At 31.2% G+C, this 20933-nt stretch overlaps 2 protein-coding genes across 3 annotated transcripts in view; one reads left to right on the top strand and one right to left on the bottom strand.

Annotated features, from left to right (window-relative positions):
• LOC134687374 (golgin subfamily A member 6-like protein 22) overlaps window positions 1-9616 on the top strand; it is a 51354-nt gene extending 41738 nt beyond the window's left edge. For both annotated transcript variants that reach the window (XM_063547626.1, XM_063547625.1), the window contains exons 16-22: window positions 2112-2207; window positions 3935-4255; window positions 4513-4581; window positions 5005-5117; window positions 5511-5613; window positions 7188-7381; window positions 8073-9616. In XM_063547626.1, coding sequence (XP_063403696.1) covers window positions 2112-2207; window positions 3935-4255; window positions 4513-4581; window positions 5005-5117; window positions 5511-5613; window positions 7188-7381; window positions 8073-8142 — 966 coding nt within the window. In that variant the 3' untranslated portion in view covers window positions 8143-9616. The remainder of the gene's footprint in view (window positions 1-2111; window positions 2208-3934; window positions 4256-4512; window positions 4582-5004; window positions 5118-5510; window positions 5614-7187; window positions 7382-8072) is intronic.
• Window positions 9617-12424: 2808 nt separating this feature from the next.
• On the bottom strand, window positions 12425-19757 carry LOC134687373 (phosducin-like protein 3). Its single transcript, XM_063547624.1, has 6 exons — window positions 19486-19757; window positions 17815-17947; window positions 16964-17054; window positions 16109-16252; window positions 14034-14242; window positions 12425-12634 (listed from the first exon to the last, which is right to left on the bottom strand). Exons 1-6 carry the CDS (start codon window positions 19489-19491, stop codon window positions 12495-12497), a joined length of 723 nt encoding a protein of 240 aa, XP_063403694.1. The 5' UTR covers window positions 19492-19757; the 3' UTR covers window positions 12425-12494.
• Between the last annotated feature and the right edge of the window lie 1176 nt (window positions 19758-20933).

The following is a 20933-nucleotide window of genomic DNA, read 5'->3' as shown; positions in this document are numbered from 1 at the left end:
TCTTCATTGAGGGTCACCTCAGATAGATCTGTTTGCGACCAGTCTCAATCACAAACTTCTAACATTTGTGTCTCCGGTTCCAGATCCAAAATCTTTTGCAGTAGACGCAATGAGCCTATCTTGGAAAGGAATGTTCGGGTACGCCTTCCCTCCTTTCAGGTTTCTCTCCCCAGTACTTCAGAAAATAGCAGGGGAAAATTGCAAGATCATAGTTATTGCTCCAGCATGGCCAAAACAGTCTTGGTTTCCAGACCTTCTGCGCCTATCATGTGCTTGTCCTCTAGTTCTACCTCTGAGACCAGACCTTCTGTCTCAAATCAAGGGCAAGGTTCTTTATCAAAATCCAGAAAAACTTCATCTACACGCCTGGCTTCTCTCAGGGTTAGCCTCAGAAAGAGAGGTTTTTCTGAAGGAGCAACCAAGCATCTCACAAAGTCTGTCAGAGACTCCACTAGCATTGTCTACGATGCAAAATGGTCAATCTTCTCAGATTGGTGTAGTGAGCGGGAAATTGATCCTTTCCAAGTCACTGTACAACAATTAGCAGACTTTCTAGTTTTTCTTTTTGAATCCAAAGGATTATGTCCCTCTACTATTAAGGGATATAGATCAGCTATCTCAAGAACTATTCATATTTCTGGTGGCCCAGATTTTGGAATCAATGAACATATTTCTCTTTTGGTTCGTAGTTTTAGTCTTGAAAGACCAAGACAAAAAACTTTAGTTCCTAAGTGGGACCTTGGACTAGTTTTATCCTTTTTAAAACTTCCTCCTTTTGAACCAGCAGAAACAATAGATTTAAGGTTTCTTTCCTATAAATGCTGTTTTCTTTTAGCTTTGGCTTCTGGACGGAGAAGGAGTGAAATCCATGCCTTCTCTATTTCGGATGCTTGCCTTCGATTTAACAGGGATAAATCTTCTGTTACTCTTTTAACGGATCCTGCTTTTTTGGCAAAGAATCAGATTCCAGATAAGGGTGCAGAACCAGTTGTGATTCCTGCACTCCCTAGCGATTCTATTTCTGTACTTTTATGTCCAGTAAGAATCCTTTCTATTTATCTGGAAAGAACGTGTAGTTTACGTTCTGTTTCTAACTCAAGACTCTTTATTCCTATTAAAAAAGGAATCTCAGATCTTTCTGTTAAAACTATTTCTACTTGGATATGCAAATGCATATCTTTAGCTTATGGTTCTTCTAAGGCAGAACTTTTAAATAGTTTTAATGTTAAAGCTCATGATGTTAGGGGTATCTCTACATCCTGGGCTCTGTTTAACAGTGCATCTTTGGAAGAGGTACTGTCTGCAGGTTTCTGGAGAAATGAGAACTCTTTTATATCTCACTACCTCCAATCTATGGCTACTTTTGCCGAGAGTTTATACTCTCTTGGACCTATAGTTTCAGCACAAAGATTGAACTTTCCTCCTGTTTCTTCTGTTACAGGGGATTCAGCTTTACGTTAGATTCTGTTACTCAGAATTTATGATGGTAACGTATTTATAGCTATAAAATATTCAAATTTTAAAGTAAATTTGGATTTTATTAGATAAATACTTACCATCATAAATTATAGGTCCCACCCACCTCCCCTTCATCCCCTTTCCTTATGTTTTCTGTCTTGAGGAAATTGAATGGAAGAATATGGGCAAACAGGGGTATATGTCCGGACCAGTGAGAATACGTTTATTTTTAGTTGGGATTTTCCATCTGACCTATGACGCAATTGGGGTTACACTCAGAATTTATGATGGTAAGTATTTATCTAATAAAATCCAAATTTACTTTAAAATTTGAATATTTTCTAACCAAGTTATTTGATATTACCAGACACACACGAACAAAAGACTAATACTTTTTAACTCAGGATGATGGTAATTATTACCTAAATTGCCTGATTCTTACAAAGACTGTCACTTAAATACAATTGCTATTAGGAGTTTTACAATGAGAAACTTTACTTTTGAACATTAAGTTATAAAAACTGATATTTTTTTTGAACTGAGATGTATGTCACTGAGTGATACTCAAACTTAATAAAAATCCTAACCTAAATAAACCTATGACTTTTGTGTCGTTATGAATCTGGTTAAATTAATATAACTTGATATTGCAGCAACGTATGGAAGAGATTAAAGCATTAGAGGCGAAGATTGCAGCACAGTCTAACAGTATGGATGCAGACGATAAGAAATTTAAAGACAAATTACAGGTAAATTAAGTAGACTCAATATATAAGAGTTGAAATCAAAATATCTTTTTTATCTTATGCCGTATATGTTAATAAGATGTTTTCTTAGCCTTTAATTTTCAGCATTGACACTGGATTTCTAACCTACAGATCATGATTCACAAGTTGGTCTTGTGATCTTGGTTTACAACCATGTGTGCTACAGTTGTTTTTGGTCCTATTTGAATACCACTAAAGGTTAAGAATTAATGCATGGGCTAAGATGATTTCGTGACTTTTTTTATTGCATCTATCATATTGATTTTAGAGTAAAAGATACAACAGATCAAGTTAGGTCTGCTTTATATCTTGACTTTCATTTAGAATTCTAATATGACGTCCTTATTACGCTTTGTAAACAAAGCCGTGTTCTAATGAGCATAAAAAATATGTTTGACACATGCGCACGAACTTACTGTGTATATATACGTTATTTCCATCGTTATCCTTTAAAATGTATACATTCAAGCAGCTAGCATAAACTTTAATTACATATGTTTATAAAACAACATATATTTACCCTGCTCGTGGTTTTTAAACTTACCAAATATGAATTGTAATGCACAGACTCCTGGGGGAGGAAACGGGAAAAGCCAAACGTTTTATTGGTATTTTCTTACGCTTCGACCAATAAAAATACTTCATTTGTCCTATTAGAATCGAACGCTCAGTGTAAAATATCGACAAATATAATGCCTACCCATGTTAAAATGAGCATAGAGCATGACATGAAGGAATTATTTCTTAAATAAAAGTCAAGGTTTATATGAAAACTTAACTGAAGTCATCTTTTCAAAGTTTTATAGATACCATCATGACCTGGTTGACCCCTATGGAATACATGTATCCCATACTCCCATATGACCATGTATGCTCCCTTTATTATAGCTCCAATCTTGTGCTGTTGAAATATAAAAAGGGATTAACTACTAATAAATAAATATGATTTTGTTTTTAGACAGACAATGTAAGTAAACTATGCAGTGTGGTGTTGGAATATTTCATGTAAAATTTGTTTTTTTACGGAAGAAAGTTTCACTATAGGGTTATTTAGATATGTTGAAACTTATGAGTGATTTTATTGCTAGTATAGAAAATCAGAAATTTGGTCTGGAATTTGTGTGTGACTGCATAATACAATTAAGGGCAAAATTATTTGTTCCACTGGTAATAGTTTTGCTTAAGTTATAAAATGAAGGTAATATTTTTTCAACATTTTCTATTGTTTAGTTTTATTCTCAATTCTGAACTATATATAATTGATTGCCAAAATAACTGATTATTATCAGAATAGCAGACGGTCAGTGTGCATTTCAAAGAATTTAAAAGAAAAGGTCAAACAAAATATCAAGAATACAGAAAAATGGGTTCTTAGATATAAAGATATAGAGATTAATTGCCTAAAAAAGCGAAAAATGGTCTACAAATTGAAGAATTCATTAATAAAGTTGGTATAGGTATTTCTGTTGGTTTTTTTTATTATTAGAATCAATTTGGGAGTTATTTGGATTTGGTGATGGAAAAAATGTTGTAGGTGTCAGAGAAAATAGGATTCTCTTTCTGTTTTGTTACTTTTTTAGTTTATTTTTTGTTGGTGGATAATCCTATTACTTAAACCAAATTTACCATAAACCCTATTGAATTTGAAGTAGTGTATTAATATTGAATTGTTTCATTAATTTCATCATCTATATATTCATATTCAACAGGAAGTACAAATGGAATTGGAAAGAATTGAAAGAGAGGCTTACATGGCTGAACAGACTGAAGCAGATGTCAGACAGGCATTGAAAGAAGAAAGGATAAAAAGAATGGAAGAAAAAGCAAAACTGAAGAAAGAAGAATTAGCTAGGAAAAGACAGCAGTTGATTGATAGGAAACAACAGGAGAAACAATTGAAAGAGGAGGCTCGCCAGAGGGAGCTTCAAAAAATCATGATGTTGATGGATGACGAAGAAAGAAAGAAAAGACAAGAAGAAGAAAGGCTTAAAAAAGAGGAAGATGAAAAGGAAGAAGAAAAGAAGAGAAAGGTAAGATAGATACTTAGATATAGATTAAGATAATTTGTTTTTATCAGAAATGCCTACAGAGGTTTATACTTTCTGATTAAAAGTTTTGTTCTGTCAGCTGTCGTGATAAATATGCAAGACAAAAAGGAAAATATTTATATTGCTAAATTTTCCTGTCGTCAATTCAAAAGAAAACAGTCTCAATTTAAATTGAATTTTACAGATCATGTTTTATTTACTAACGAATGCGCTTATTTTTGAAATCTACATTTTCCCAGGAAATGGAAGACGAATTTGCCAGGCAAGAAAGAGAAGAAGAAGATAGAAGAAGAGCTTTAGAGGAAGAGGTTTGTAATGTGTACAATTGATAACTATTTTAACAGTAAAACAGTCATTTGAAAAGATGAAGATATTCTTGTCTGTTTATTGATTGCTTTGTAGATTTGGGAGGGGGGAGGACCTTTTTGTGATTTCAAGAATATGGACCTTTATTTTTAATGCAAATTTTAGATGTACACCTACATGTCCATTGTTTTGATAGATATAGGAAGATGTGGTGTGAGTTCCAATGAGACAACTCTCCATCCAAATAACAATTTTAAAAAAGTAAACCATTCTCTGGATATTAAAAGCATTACCTTTGATATTTGAATATTGAGAGTGCTTTGTGTCTTAGTCTATAAAAATTCTTTTTAAAGAGTGAATTATTTTTGAAACTATCATTTTATAAGTGAGCTAGTTTTCTCCATAACTTTTTAATTTATATGCAGATTGAACAAGAGGAGCTGAGAAGAATTCAGGTGGAGCAAGATGAAATAAGGAAACAACAAGAAGTTGTTCAAGCTCAGAAAGAGGCTCTGTTAGAGGAACAAAGGAGAAAGAGGTAAGAAAAGTAGATATGGGCAAAGGTTTTCTCATTTTGATAGTTTCACATTTAAAAAAAAATAGTTTTGAGGTATCAAACAGCAATTGAACCTTGAAAAATGAGGCAGCAAGTAAGGGGCTTTACAATTGCATCTTTAAAGTGATGGGTAAACCTTGTGTACTAGAAGTGGCGACATTTGTTGGATTTTAGCTAGAATCTTATGATTTCAATCTTTCTGTACAAACTTTCACATGCAAAAACATCTTTATAATGGGTGAAACTTTTCAGTAGCTACTCCAAGTATCGCCATCTGTTGGATTTAATTTAGAATCTTGTGATTTTAATCTTTCTACATGAAACTTTCACAGTCCTTATTGAGTCAAATATATACATGGTTATTTATTGTAACAGGGAACTAGCTGCTTTAGAGGAACAAAGACAAGTGGAAGAATTGGATAGAAAACAACAGGAAGAATTGAGGAGACAGGCAGAAGAAAGGGCAAGAATAAATGAGGTAGCTTATTACATCATACACATTTAAACCTATGAAATAAAATCCTGTAGATTTAGTAATTTGTTATAGTATTAGATAGCATCTGATATAATTTTAGGTGAGGGTATTCATGATCTAATGTTTAATTTTGAAAGCGTTCTTTAAAAACACTGTTGTATCTTGCATACATTACAAATTTTCAAAGGTCAAAGTCACTGTTGTGGAAAATAAAAAAAATTGGAAAGGATTTTGGGTTTACTTGCTTGGTAGGAGTAATGTTTTTGTTTTATGGGTCAAAGCTCAAGGTTACAGTTACTAAGAATAAAAAAATAATTTGGTAAAAGGGTTTACTATAAGTAGCTTGAGTTTCCCTCAGTATTTAAAATATGATTGAAACTTATACAGAAGGAAGATATAGGAACTTGAAAGAAGTTTAGATTTTTCGGTCAACAGGTCAAAGGTCTAGGTTACTGTAATAAAAATAGGCAGCAGAATTTTACTGATGTTAACATCTCATATATTGACTTAGATGACAGATCAATTTGGTTTTTAAAAACCTGGTTTTTTTTTAACTCCTTGAAGTTCAGTCTTGCTTAGTTGTTGTTTTGGTTTATTATACTCAAGTCTCCCTTTGATTTACTACTGTAATACATTTAAATACAGATATTGCAATAGTAGTACTTGTTTTATTTTTTCCTCCAAACATACTTGTATATTGAATAATTTGAATTAAAGGGTTTTCTCTTAATAGATGTGCAGTTCAGGGAGCAACAGTTGGTAGTGCCAGCTTTCCACTTGTTTATATTTATAGATGTTTAGCGATAATTCAGATTGTATGCATTTTACTCAAGTTCATCAATATTTAATTATGGCTCTTGCAAGAAAATGTCTATAAGTGATGAGATGTCTTTGGGTCCAGTTGCTTTTGCTAACTTTTCTTCAACTTGAGTAGTTTTGTAAAAATTGTTCCTCTCCAGACTTCTGTAATTTCTGCAGTATTGACTTGCTTCTTAGAACAAAATGTATGTACATGCAGTTGTGTAGTACTTGAAGTTCAGAGTACATGCAGTTGTGTAGTACTTGAAGTTCAGATTGAGTACATGCAGTTGTGTAGTACTTGAAGTTCAGATTGAGTACATGCAGTTGTGTAGTACTTGAAGTTCAGATTGAGTACATGCAGTTGTGTAGTACTTGAAGTTCAGATTGAGTACATGCAGTTGTGTAGTACTTGAAGTTCAGATTGAGTACATGCAGTTGTGTAGTATTTGAAGTTCAGATTGAATGATTGACAGAATTAAGTAACCATTAGGCTGAAACCTTTTACCAAATCCTGTAAATTGGTACATGTATCTATTTAGGGGGGAATAAGACCTTTTTCAGGACTCTGGGATCAAGTGTTTTTAAGCTCGTGATTTCGTGATTGACCCTTTCTGTTTTTTGAATTTCTGGACCTCAGGATTTTGTGTTTTTAAGTGCAGGATTTCGTGTTTTTAAGTCAAGGATTTCGGGATTAGGACCCCTCCTATCCCCCCTCTATCTAGAAAGTGATAATTTTTAATAATACAAATCTAATATATGACTGTTATTCCTTAAAGCTTCTTCAATTAGAAGAGGAAGTAAGAGACAGAATGAAACAAGATACAGAAAAACGAAGAGAAGAAGCCATACAAAGAAGAGATACGAATATTGATGCTAAATCTAATCTAAACAAGATACGACATAGTCAGGGAATTAACAGAGCTTTTGTATACTCATATTTTATAAACTGGCCAATGGAAACTTATATGAGGTAATTTCAGTTGTTTTATTGTCAAGAGCTGTTGAATTCTATTGGTATGTTTGCCAGACTATGACATACTATTTTGTAAGTTAGTATACTGCATTAAAAGATATGGGTTATCTTCAAAGAATTTCTGATCTCAAGGAATTTCTTATGGTTCTGATAAGCTTCCTTGCAGCTGTTTCATTTAACTAGCACTAATTTTATTAATTATTTGAAGATTGAACCTAGATTGAGTAATAACAATTAAATGATTATAAACACCTTTTCATGTAATGCCCACAAAAATATTATTTTATGTTTGATGAAAAAGACTATTTTTTTACATTCAATGAATTCATTTGATTGAATTAGAAACGAACAAGAATATGCATGATAAGCTTTACAAGGAATTGTACAGCTGACAAAACAAGTTACTTTTTGTATCATTAGATAAAAAATGGGGGGGAAAATGGAATTCTTTCTTAATAATTTTTTTTATGTAATTTATTCCTCTATGGCCACTTCTATCTGATATTATATAATTAAGAAGATGTGGTATAATTGATACAATTGATAAGCGATAATATGATGTAAATGTGAAGAACTATTGGTCAATATATGACCTTAAACTAATAACATATCATATAGAAGCTAAAATGTCCTGCCATGACAAGGATGAAACCAACAGCCTGATGACATGGTTTTTTTTTAATTTCAGACCTATTGGAGAACAGGAAAAGAAGAAGAAAGAAGCTAAACTTCGGGAAAAGAGAAAGAAAGCTCGATAAATGTCGTTAATGACAAAGTCTTTCAAACTAAAAAAAACATTTAAGAGTTAAAGAAAAAACGACACATTTTGACCAGATTTTTTTTTTTTTATCTTATGCTTACATGGATCAACAATTAATTTATTTATCATAATAAGTTTTCAGTTTTAAGTATTAGAACTTTTTAAAAATTTGTCTTGTAATTAAAAATTAATTATATGGGGACAATAAAAGAAGTGCATTTGAATACAAATTACCCCAATGTAATTTTAGGAATAACTGTACTGTATCTTTATAATAGTCGACATCAATCTCAAATGTGACAGTTGCTGATATCAGTTTTTCACCTAACTTAGTTAGCAACAGAAATATTAACATACAATGACACCAGCAATTCTAAAATGCTGCACAGTTATTCCTAACATGAAAAAGCTTAAATTTATATCTAGATGCTTTGCAGCTTAACTTTATTTTACCTGATTTTTGTTTGAAGAGGTAATTAGTTTTTAGGATGTTATTCTGAAACCGTTTATATAGAATAAACCATGTGACAAATTCTGTTGTAATGGGTTACCATTAAGACAAAGTAGTGCAATTTCATCAATGCTCTGTAAATTTAGATATTACATTATTATTTTTTTAACTGCCTCTCCATTTCATATACAGTGAATAGTAAATGTTACCATTAACAGTTGATGCCATAGCCCCCCCCCCTCCTTTTGAGAAAAAAAAATGGTTGATTATATAGGGAATCACTGAAGCATGACTGGAGCGGCCCCCTCTTATAAAAATTTAGATCCGCCACTGATGCAACATATATTGAGAAGGCCGTAAACAGAATCTCTGAAAATACTTGAAAAAGTAAGATGTTCAATTGTTTTATCTCATGCATTGTGATTTAAATAAATGTAACAGTATGTAGTTTGTATGAATTCAATGGTAATATGTTACTAAAAGGGATTTATGCAAAAAAAATATCTTGTAGACAATTTTAAAAAAATCTTATTCTTTAATGGTTTAAAATAAAATTACTATACTTTTCTTAAATCACTCATTGCTTTTAGAAAAATGAATTTTGATAACATCTCTCTATCCAGAATTAACCTAGGAAAAGGAAAAGAATGTTAAAATGTTGAGTGCCTTATATTTTATATTTCAAATAGAGTGGTTTTCCTAAGCAATGTCTTAATCCATTTTGCATATGCAAGGATTTTTCTTACTATACAAATCCTTGGCATATGTAACTCTTTTTTTTATGCTCATTATATTGTTTATTTCTTTCTTGCAATATTTTTTTTATAGATACATTTACATATTATGTTTATTGGGTTAGGTAAATAGATTTTTTATTTCTGCCTTTTATACAATAGATGTTTTATTCCGTCCTTTAACATCTGTGATCAAAATATTTATTTATAAAATTATATGTTTATCAAAAATTTGTTATCAGTTTATATATTTTTACAAAATGAGCAATAAAAACTATTAATTATGATGTTCTTTTCTTTTCTATTAAGAATAAAAGATTTGGTATAACTGCCAATGAGACAAAAATCTACCAAAGGTCAAATGAAGGGGATGCAAGCAATTATAGACATACTGTGTGGCCTTCAACAAAGAGAAAAATGCATGCTGTATGTTTCAAAATTCACAGAGAATATCTGCTACTGAAGTCTTTTCTTTATACAAAATACATGTATATGTTACACAGAATTATTAAAAAAAGGTTATAGGTACCAGTCTTGTATTACAACTCCAGTTTCCGTTGCATGTCAAAACATGGAGGGAAACAAAATAGTCCACTTTTTTCTGGACTCAATTTTTTCTGTTTGATTATAGGTTTATGCAGAATTGAAACATGTATATAGATTGAAAAAAAATTCTTGCATCTTTTGGGGGACATAAATCCAGAAAAGTGAAAGGATATCATGTTTACTGGAAGTGGTGCGGCCTAGTAAAAACAGCAAACAGAAAGTAGAAAAAAATGTTGACTTCAGAGTTACATAACTTTTTATTCTTCGTGTTTTTGCACCAAAGGGAGATAATTTTGAGCTTTTTCAATGATATAAACATTTTAAAAGTCATCTGGGGTCAAACCAAATCAATTTGTTTTATATCATAAAGAAATAACTAATATTGTAATAAATAAAATTTGTAATGAAAAAACAAATGTTTAATTTTTTGCTGAAATTTTTGTACCTGCGAGCCTCCTTAAAGGGTCTTGATAGTTCAGTTGTCTAATAAGTTGTTCAAAATCAAGGTTTTCATAAACATTTATAATCTGAACATTCTTTTGATTGGGACTGTCTTCTTAAAAACAAATTCTCTCATAAATGTTACTTGAAGTGTAATCTCTGGAAAACAAGCTGTTAAAAGATATACTGACTTAAAATCTACTTACTAGTATATTGTTATCCAGGTAGAATTTATACTCATCAAAAAGAAGATAAACATTTGTTACAATTATCTACTGACTGGGTAAGGCATGTTTGATCCTCTATTTTATTTTTGTCAGTAATTTGTGGGTTGAAAAAGGGCATTTGTTGGCCCTTATATAGTAAGTCCCAAGATGGAATGGTTATAATATGTACATGTCTGTCTGGCAAGGGTCATCTGACATGGAACTCATTTTCATTGTTCATTCATCAATCTTTATGTTTTCCTGGTGAAGTCTGTTTTTTTAGATACTATATAAACCAATATGTCAGAAACATAGGGATAACTAATAGGTGGAGGAGCTGGAGTAAAATGTTTACAGCTTTATATTTTAGAAGGTTGAAGATGCTTCAAACCTTGTATACAGAAACCTGTTAGGAATTTCCTTCTGTCATAAGTCCATTATCCTTGACCTCATTTTTATGGTTCAGCGACTGTTTTTGTTTTTGTTTTATTTTGTAATATTAATCTCTCACTGTTTATGAGTACGGTAATATACTAACTATAGTTGGTATAAAGCTTCCTTGCTCAACTGCATGTCCATCAGACAGGATTCACCTGACATTTGCCTCATTTTGAGGATCAGTGATCATGGTTCAAGTTATGTGATTAGGTCTGTATTTTCAAGGTGTATTAATTAATGGTTTTGTGTTTGATCTCTTTTTCACGTACTTTTAGCAAATGGACAACTATATTTGTTATATAGGAATGTGGTAAGGTGTACATGTCTGCCTGGCATCTGACCTTGACTAGATTTTGTGTTTTGGTCTATTTATCAAATATTTGTAGGATTAGGTCAACTATATTTTTGTGTATAGGTTAACTGTAAGGTGTCTGACAAGATTAATCCATCCTTGACCTCATTGTTACAAATCTAAAAAAGTTAATTTTATGTAACTATTGTGGAAATATCTTTAACTTAGACTTTCATCATCATAAAATCAATCATCCAACAGTAAGCTAGCATTTCAGGGTGTGCACTCCTGTTCTCCATTAATTACTTCTGGAATCAGAATACACTTCATTAAGAACCTTAAAAATGTCCAAACAAAAATACACCACAACATATTTATCTGTTTTAATAGACTCAATAAAATGTCTCCCATTTATTAGACATACATCTATATTATTTGGTCTCCGGTGAATATTTGTCTCATTGACACTTATACCAAACAGTCTTAATTTTATGTATAGGGCATAGGAGAGCAAATTTTTCAAATCCTTTCAATAGTTTGTATATTGTATAAAATAATTACACTGCAAAGTAAACAATATGATTCATAATCTTCCTTCAAATACATCTTTTTTTGAAAATTAATCTAGAGATGGACAACAGAACAAGACAAATACAAAGGCATTTTGAATTTGGGGCAACCACCTGGAGGAAATTTTCAGAAATTTACATTGGCATTGCACAAAAGTTCAAATTTCAAAGTGACTACTCTGGGTGCACGGCACCTGTCTCATGTATTTATGGAATAGTCCTTGTGTCATGACATTGGGTTTTGATATTTTAAGTGGTTCCTCTACTGGTTATGATACATATCCATCAACATTATTAGAAAGCAAGGTTCTAAGTTCCTATGTAAACCTCTTTCTTAATATCAATGACCTATGTGCCACAAGATGTTCAGCAAGCACATATCAATCGGATGGATAACAAATATGTGTTGTGGGTTTTGCTTATTATTGAAGGTTCCATTCTAATTGACCTATTATTGCTTTAATATTTCTGTTTCATTTGATAACTGGTGAAGAGTTTTCTCATTGACAATCACAACACATCATCTTTTTTTTTTATAAAGGGAAATAACTCCAGTAAGTAGATCATAGTCCAAATTTGTATGCCAGACTTAAAACTACACAGTTAAATGATGATAAAAGTATGTTTATTTACAATAAATACATATATTATATACATAAATGATAAGTAATTATCACCAATCATTGTCATCATCACAATCGTCTATCGTATTCTCTTTCATTGCACGATCCATTACATCTGATATTGATTTTTTAGGTGGTTCTTCTAATTCTGTTTTTACTGTTCCAATTTTTGATAGATTCCATTCTAATTCTGTAAAAAAAATATACACAAATTTATTCATCTGTTTTTATTTGAATTTTTTCATTATTATACCAATATCATTATTTTGTGATACATGTACCATTCACAGTTTATTACTCCAATGAAAATTTTTATCATTTTCTTTATAATTTTTTCATGCAAATCATTTTGAAGATTGTACACACTACAGAACATATTTGTATCTGTTCTTCTAAATCCATAATTAGAATTTCAAGAAACTTAATTAGACAATTCACCAAAATATACTGTTCCGCACTTTTAATTTTGTTTTCTATCATGTCTATCCAAAAACTTTTTGGAATTTCAATGAGAAAATTATGGATTTAGTTATTTCTTTATCTGAGAAGTACCGATTTGGATTCCCCAAATCATTCTCAAACCCTTTATTAGAATTTACCAAAACATTCTCCAAATTATAACTACAAAATGTCATTGTGCAAATTCTATTTTATTTTGATGAAAGTCAATTAAATGACTTCTAGTTAGTGAAAAAAATATATTGGGAACATGTTGCTTTATGAATCATAGGTGTTTCACTTTGAAAATGACAACAATTATTTCCAATTAGATAAATCATAATACCGGAGCAAGAAATCAATATTTAATTGGTTTCTTGTAACTGAAACTACTGCAATACAGGTACTTTAAAGATTAAGGTGGTATGGGAGTCTAAAATAAAAATGATAGAATTTGTTCATACTTTGTCAAAATGTAGTATCTATTGATACATGTTCAAAAATATCATAAAAATGATAGGTCACCGCGCATTTTCTCAAGCTACAGGTTGTGACAAAATGACAAATTTTGTATGGATTAAACAGGAAAAAACACCATTTTGTGAATAGAAACTAAACAAAATGATAGAATTGTAAAATAAATAAGGAAAAGATTGCTTTCTGACAATGCTTTGAGAATATCAAAAGAAAGGATAGGGTCACCGTACGTTTTTTTCGGCTAAAAGACAAAATAGGAAAATTTCATGTAGAGTCCTTCAGAAAATGCACTGTTTTAGAGTTACCTCCTCTTAAATTGCCAATTTGAAAATATTAAAAAAAAATATAAAAAATAATCTACACTTGTAAACATATTAATATTTCTAAGTTATATTCTTATAAATTGGTTCTTTTAAATGAAAATTCACATTATATATCTGCATTCCTGCATCAAATTTTACTAACTTAATAGAAAATATGGACCTTAGATTCTCTGTTTTTTACAATCCAAGATGGTGAAAGACACCCATACCACCTTAATTATACAAGTTTTATGATTTTTTTCTCAGATAAATAGGGTTGGAAACTTCTTAAACATCTCAGCTACATTTGTATATACAGGCATTTAAGACCTTTATAATCTAACGTTCTGTATAAGTTATATCATGACCTACCATCTTGCGTAAAATTCATTCCACCAAATTCATGTGGTCCTATAAACTGTTTCTTCATATCTCCCTCATAATACACAAATATTGTTGGCAGGTTTTTGTCTGGATAATTAGGAATGCACACAGATGATACACTTCGTAAAAATTTAACTTCAGGAAATTTTGCCGCTAAGTTCATGATATGTTGATTGATTAATTTACATAAAGGAATACTGAAAAAGAAATTTAAATAAATTTTAACATGGCAATCTATAATTGCACAGTTTCAGTAATCACATAGAATATAATTGCAATACATAATAACTTGACAATCTAATAATAAGCACAGTTTCAGTATATGTTATATTTTTTAAAGAAAACAAAAACTGTGCATTCAGTACTGTTAGTTGGATATCAATTTTTGTGGATTTGGTGGGTACAGGTTAACCACAAATTTAAATATTCAACAAATTGTAAATTTTCCACTGGCTTGTATGCAGACTTTTGCAAAACCCAAAAATTAGATATCCAAGAAAATTGGTAACCAACGAAAATAAATGAATCTACAATATTTTTTTCTTTAAAAATATAAAATTTGTAAGGGTTCCGTGGAACCCAGTGTCTCGCCTACTTTTGCTGTAAATGGCAGGCTTAATAACAAAAATTTGTAAGGGTTCCGCGGAACCCAGTGTCTCGCCTACTTTTGCTGTAAATTCCAGGCTCAACAAAATCTAGGGAAAAAATCAATAAAAATATTCTGCTTGATACTATCTTTTGATTGTAAGAAGAATCTGTCCAAGTTTGGTAAAAATCCAGGATAGTTTATGAATCTAATAAATATTTTAAAAACTTTAACTGCAGACTTGATGTAATGCTAACTGGAAGAAAAACTAAGTCCATTTATAAGTAAAATACAGATACACAGGTACAAAATATTAACAAAATTTCCTTCTAGATACTAGCTTTTGATCATAAACAAGCTTCTGTCCAACTTTGGTACAAATTAAAAATAATATACCCACAGAGTTGATGTTGCAGGCAGAAAATCTAAGTCCATTTAAAGTAGAATACGGAAAAAATGGATTTATCGTTTTACAAAATTTACTTCTGAATACTATCTTATGATCATAAACAAGCTTCTGTCCAAGTTTGGTACAAACCAAGAATAGTTTATGAAAGTTATTAAAATTTTAAAAACTTTAACCACAGAGTGAATGTAATGTTTTCCCACAGAAAAACTTTTCCCACAGAAAAACTAAGTCCATTTATAAGTAAAATACGAAAAAAACAGAATTTTATTTTTACAAAATTTACTTCTGGATACTAACTAATGATCATAAACAAGCTTCTGTCCAAGTTTGGTATAAATCCAGGATAGTTTAAGAAAGATATTAAAATTTCAAAAACTTTAACCACAGAGTGAATGTAATGTTTTCCCGCAGAAAAACTAAGTCCATTTATAAGTAAAATACGGAAAAAATGGAATTTTATTTTCACAAAATTTACTTCTGGATACTATCTTATGATCATAAACAAGCTTCTGTCCAAGTTTGGTACAAATCCAGTATGGTTTAAGAAAGTTTTTAAAATTTCAAAAACTTTAACCACAGAGTGAATATTTGTTGACGCCGGAATGAAGGATCGCTTAGTCTCGCTTTTTCGACTAAAGTCGAAGGCTCGACAAAAATCAAGTTTGTTTATAAAGATCCCTCTTGGGACCATAGAAAACTTGACTTTATAAAGAGGTGACCTCTTATTTTGACTTGAGATTATAAATGTGTAGGTTTTATACAGCTGGATAGGAAGAGAAATATTATCAGAAAGGATTTCACTTAATAGAGGTGAAGTGTGTCAGTCTAGACGAAAGAAGTTTATATGATGTTTTCATCCTGGATATTATTATTACTTTTACTGGAGGTTATATTTCTCTGGCCAACAAAAGAATCAATAGAAACATCTATCTTTAAATCAGTATATGTCGATATTGGATGGGATATATGTTATATTTCCTAATCTTAGAATTTTCTGTGTTTTTTAGGAACTCGTTTCATTGAATTTCAAAATCAAGTTCTACCAAGCTGTGTTTAAAAATAACTTACTCATTTTTATACACATGTAACACTACCCATACACCCTCTCCTGCTTGGTTAACTTCTGTTACATAATCTACTTTTGATATTTCTTTGACACATCCATATTTGGCTTTCATACTAGCTTCCCTCATTTCTGCCATTCTTTGTCTCCTGTTAAATTAAACAATAAATTTAATAATTGTATTGATTATAGAATATAATAAGAATTATTGTCTAACACTCAGGTATGATGTCTTTATAGTAAATCAATTGTATGTGTCCGGACTGATACTTAAGCCTAGGAATAAGGTTTATTACTAAGTTGAAATTTGCTTTGAACAAGCTTTAAGAACAATGAAGTATCAGTATGCTGTGTCGTTTTGTTAGTCTCTAGATACTAAATTTCAGGGTTCTTACTTAAGATTTTTGGCCACAGTGGGTCCTTAAGGTAAGAAGAAGATATCTTATATAATTTATATATTTCAGTCTCCATGACCTAATAAAGCAATGAAAAGACATAAAATCACACAGATTATTTTCAAACTTTTGCTATAAAATGATATGTCTGTTCAGTTTATACATAATATTTCAGTCTTAATACATCTTAGAACTTTTTTAATTGCGAGTCCAAACAAATTTCATCTTAGGACTATTTTAATTGTGAGTGACAAACAAATTTTCATGAAATCAGGACTCATCTCTGAGTGTGAATCCTGACCCTTTTAACAATTTTTGTTAACCTTTGCATGCTACATGTCAATCTTATGAATTATCAACCTATTTTGAAATAATTAAATTGAATGAAATAATACTTAACAGTAAACACAAGCTTGTGTTTAAAATTGACATCAACTCCACAAGAATTGGCTTGTAAAATCTTACCTGTATGCTTCAAAGATTCTTTCTTCTTCTTCATCAATATCATCCTCTTTTTCATTCAATTCATCTAACGTCATGTCATCAAATGCTTTACCTATAATAAAAAGTTTAGTTAATGATATCGTGATAACCTGAGCCCTTCTTATTTTTCTTAAATGAAATGCTTAATTAATTGACAGTAAGCGTGGTAAGTTAATGTTGTTTTCTTTTAACTGCCTTAAAATGTCAGTGGCTACAAATCTCATGTCCACAAAAACCTTAAACTCTCAGATTTGAATTATAATTTAACATACTTAAACATAGTCGTTTATAAGAATAATATGTTCCATAAGAATTGAATATGATGGTTAGAAGGCAGTATCATTGTACACATTTTTAATTCAGACACCTTAATATACATGATATAGATTGTGATCCAGTTGTTTTAGAAGAAATGATATTTGCAGAGGTGAATATAGAGTATAGAGATGTATAAATGCATTTTGAAATAGATTTTACATATACATGAATGTTCTCCCTAGATATTTTATTTAGCATCCTGGTAAATATATTAAGGGGAAATTGAAATACCATCTTGTTTCTAAAAATTAAAGTATCACATCCATAACATAATTTATAAGAAAACCAATTCAGATAGCATCACATTTAGGATTATAGCATCACATTTAGGATTATAGCATCACATTAACATGATGCTAAAAGGCCCTGGGGAGAACAGTTCAGTAGTTAAATGTTCTTTTTAACATACTGGCCAAGTTTGGTTCAAAATTACCATGAGTCTTGAGATACATTGCATGTGTATAAATGCTTGTGATATACAATCTAAACAGATCAGATTACTATGAAATTTTTACCATGTGATTTTTCATCTATTGTGTTTTCTACCATACTAATGATGTCATCCTCTGTAATTTCTTTCTCTTCTTTTGGTGGAAGAATTCCTTTCTGTCGGAGAATATCATTCCATTGTGTATCTGCATTTGGGTCCTAAAATATAATATTCCACTGTTTATATATACATATTGATCATGTTGATAGTTACATGTATATCAATATTTGATTGGTTGAGACTTATAATCCCACTTGTCATTGAACAAATCTTCATATTCCCCTTTGATTATCATACATGTATTCCCCATGGAAATGTCCAGACCACATCGTGAACATTTGATAAACAACTAACAGGCTATTATTTGAACTTGGAATTTTTTTTTTTTTTTTTTAATTATGGAATTTGCTTAATTTCTTGTTATTGAAATTTTTAATAAATTCCATGTTTATTCTGTACTGAAATGTTCTGTGCTGTTCACAACACTTTCTAGCTCTATTACCATTATTACAAAGGAAATAGTATATTTTCAATAGAATTTACTGTGCTGCGCACAACACTATCTACATGTAACCAAAATACATTGTATGGAAAGTGTTATTTACCACTCAAAAATCTAAAATATCAGATGTACACTCATCACTAACCAGACTCATTTATTTAATAATTACTTGTATTTGCATAAAGAATAAGAAAAGATAAATTTAAAATGGAGAATGAAAACAGGGAATGTGTCAAAGAGAACAACCTAACCAAAGAGCAGGTCACAGGTACAATTTCCAGGCCTATTCATCTTTTACTTAAGTCTATGGTGGTTCCAGTGAGAGGGTTCTGAGGGTTGAAACCTGCCCTTTTTTTGACAAACAATGCATTTGAATGAGCATGTATACTATACATTTAATTGGAACACCCCCTTTTTTATCCAGGGTCAGGAACCCCCATTTTTTAAAATGGCTGGAGCTGCCCCCTGTTACCAAAGAGATGCCTGTTACCTGATATCAAATAAATATGAACATTTTGTCAGACACAAATGGAAGACTTATATATTATTTTTCTATTATCATTTTTAAAAGGAAGTGAACAAACCAAATCTGTTTACTATATCAGTGAAGATTGATAACTCATTATTCTAATATCTATTTATTGAGACATGACTACAGGCAGCCAACAACTTAAACCATTTCAAAGAATCATAATTATTTTGTATAAACAACAGGATTTGTTAGCTTTTAATATACTATTTGATTAGTTCAACTAGGCAATATTCCCCAATCGGGAGACAGTCTCCCAATCTAGAGATGTCTCCAAATTGGGAGACATGGAATAATGTAATTTGTCTCCCGATTAGGAGATTTTCTCCCAATCAAGAGACACAATATAAGATATACTATATAAAACTGTGCTGGCGCAAAAAAGTAGAGATCGGCGGCTTTAACCATGTTAACATTGTCTCCAAATCGAGATACATCTGACTATATTCATGATCTTTGGTGTGTTTTGAATCAATTTGTCTCCAGATCGGGAGATTGTCTCCAGATATGGACACTGTCTCCTGATCGGGGAATATTGCCTAGCTGTTAGTTGATAAACTTCGATCTCATCATTAATTTTGACAATTTTCAATGAGTTTCTCACTATTTATCATGTAAAAAGTTATTCTAAAACATCATAAGTAACACCATACTAATTAACTTACGTCCATGTTTATCTTTGAAGCTTGGAATGATATCAGAGCTTCTGGAAACTGTTACTCATATGATATTTCACACATGGATCGGTTGATAAACAGGAAGTCCTCAATATTACCATATAAGGAAATATAAACGTCGGCTCGGATCAGGTTATTATTTCCGGATTGATTACAATTAGGCAGTGCTTGAAATATTGTATCTTTAAATTTCGAACTTTTTGTGAACTCTAAATGTAAATTAGGACGCTATATTTTTTTTCATGGAAATCAGCTTAAAACTGATAAAATCGAAAAAGCAGTATCCACGGTAAATAACTTCTTTCGGTGATTTAAACTATAATTCGGGTCCATCCATATTTCAATAAACACTTATAAGCTATACCTAGGACTATACATCAAGGATGTACAGATAATCCCAGATAATTTTATTTCTGAGCGATTATTCGTAGCCGATTTCAACTGGTTTATGGTATTGTTAATCACGAGTAACCGCAAGTAGCTCAGAGCAAGCCATTTGTATTAGGGGCGGATCCAGCAATTCTAAAATGGGTTCTCAACCCAGGATAAAGAGGGTTTGGATGGGGTTAAATGATTAGAGAATAATGCCCTTAAAAAATGAAGATTAGAGAATAATGGGCAAAAAAAATAAAGATTAGAGAAATGCATTGTCTAAAAATATAATGAATATTGAATGATTAATAAAAGAAAACGCTAAAAATTAACTGTTAACAGAATTTTCCCTTCTTAAAATTTAAAGAAAATTATCAAAATTATCATTGTAAAAATATGATAAAAGTGAAAACAAACTTGGTAAACCTTTTTGGGTTTCGTGATAACAGACTATAGGATTCAGTCAATATGAACTGGTTTCCGATACTTCTACTCGGACTTTTAATTTAGTGGCGGATCCAGAGGGGGGCATAGAGGGCGTACGCCCCCCCCCCTCCCCTTTCCTCGGACTTTTGTTTTTTTAATGATTAATCAGACTAGACTTCGTGAACATGGTGAACTTTGCCATTTCCCGTGTACTACTATTTAATTTTTATACGACAATTCTTGACGTATAAAGATATTTTTCGCTGGAATTTACTGATTATCAAAGTCATGTGATTCGATATGGTGGAGTTGACCTGCAGTGCGTCGAATAAAACGTCTCTCAGTCATTTTGAAATTCAAATTACAGTAACACATTGCGTAGGCTGAGGATGACAATCATGACACCTTCAAAGCGACACAGGATTTAGCAAGAACATATTGACTTCTATTTCACTATTCCACCAAACAGAAAGTAAAGCTCTATAGACTGTTACACTCTCATGAAAAAAAAGTTCCACAGCAATAGTATCTAACTACGGAAACATGTTTAACCCCAAACGCCCCAGCCTATTTTAAAATAATCATAGCTGAATAATGATCCCCAGTCAGTATAAGCTCTATATAGATTTAAAGTCGTA

This window comes from Mytilus trossulus, chromosome 10, assembly GCF_036588685.1.
Source record: "Mytilus trossulus isolate FHL-02 chromosome 10, PNRI_Mtr1.1.1.hap1, whole genome shotgun sequence".
Classification (NCBI taxonomy): domain Eukaryota; kingdom Metazoa; phylum Mollusca; class Bivalvia; order Mytilida; family Mytilidae; genus Mytilus; species Mytilus trossulus.
This window is presented reverse-complemented; position numbering and strand designations above follow the sequence as displayed.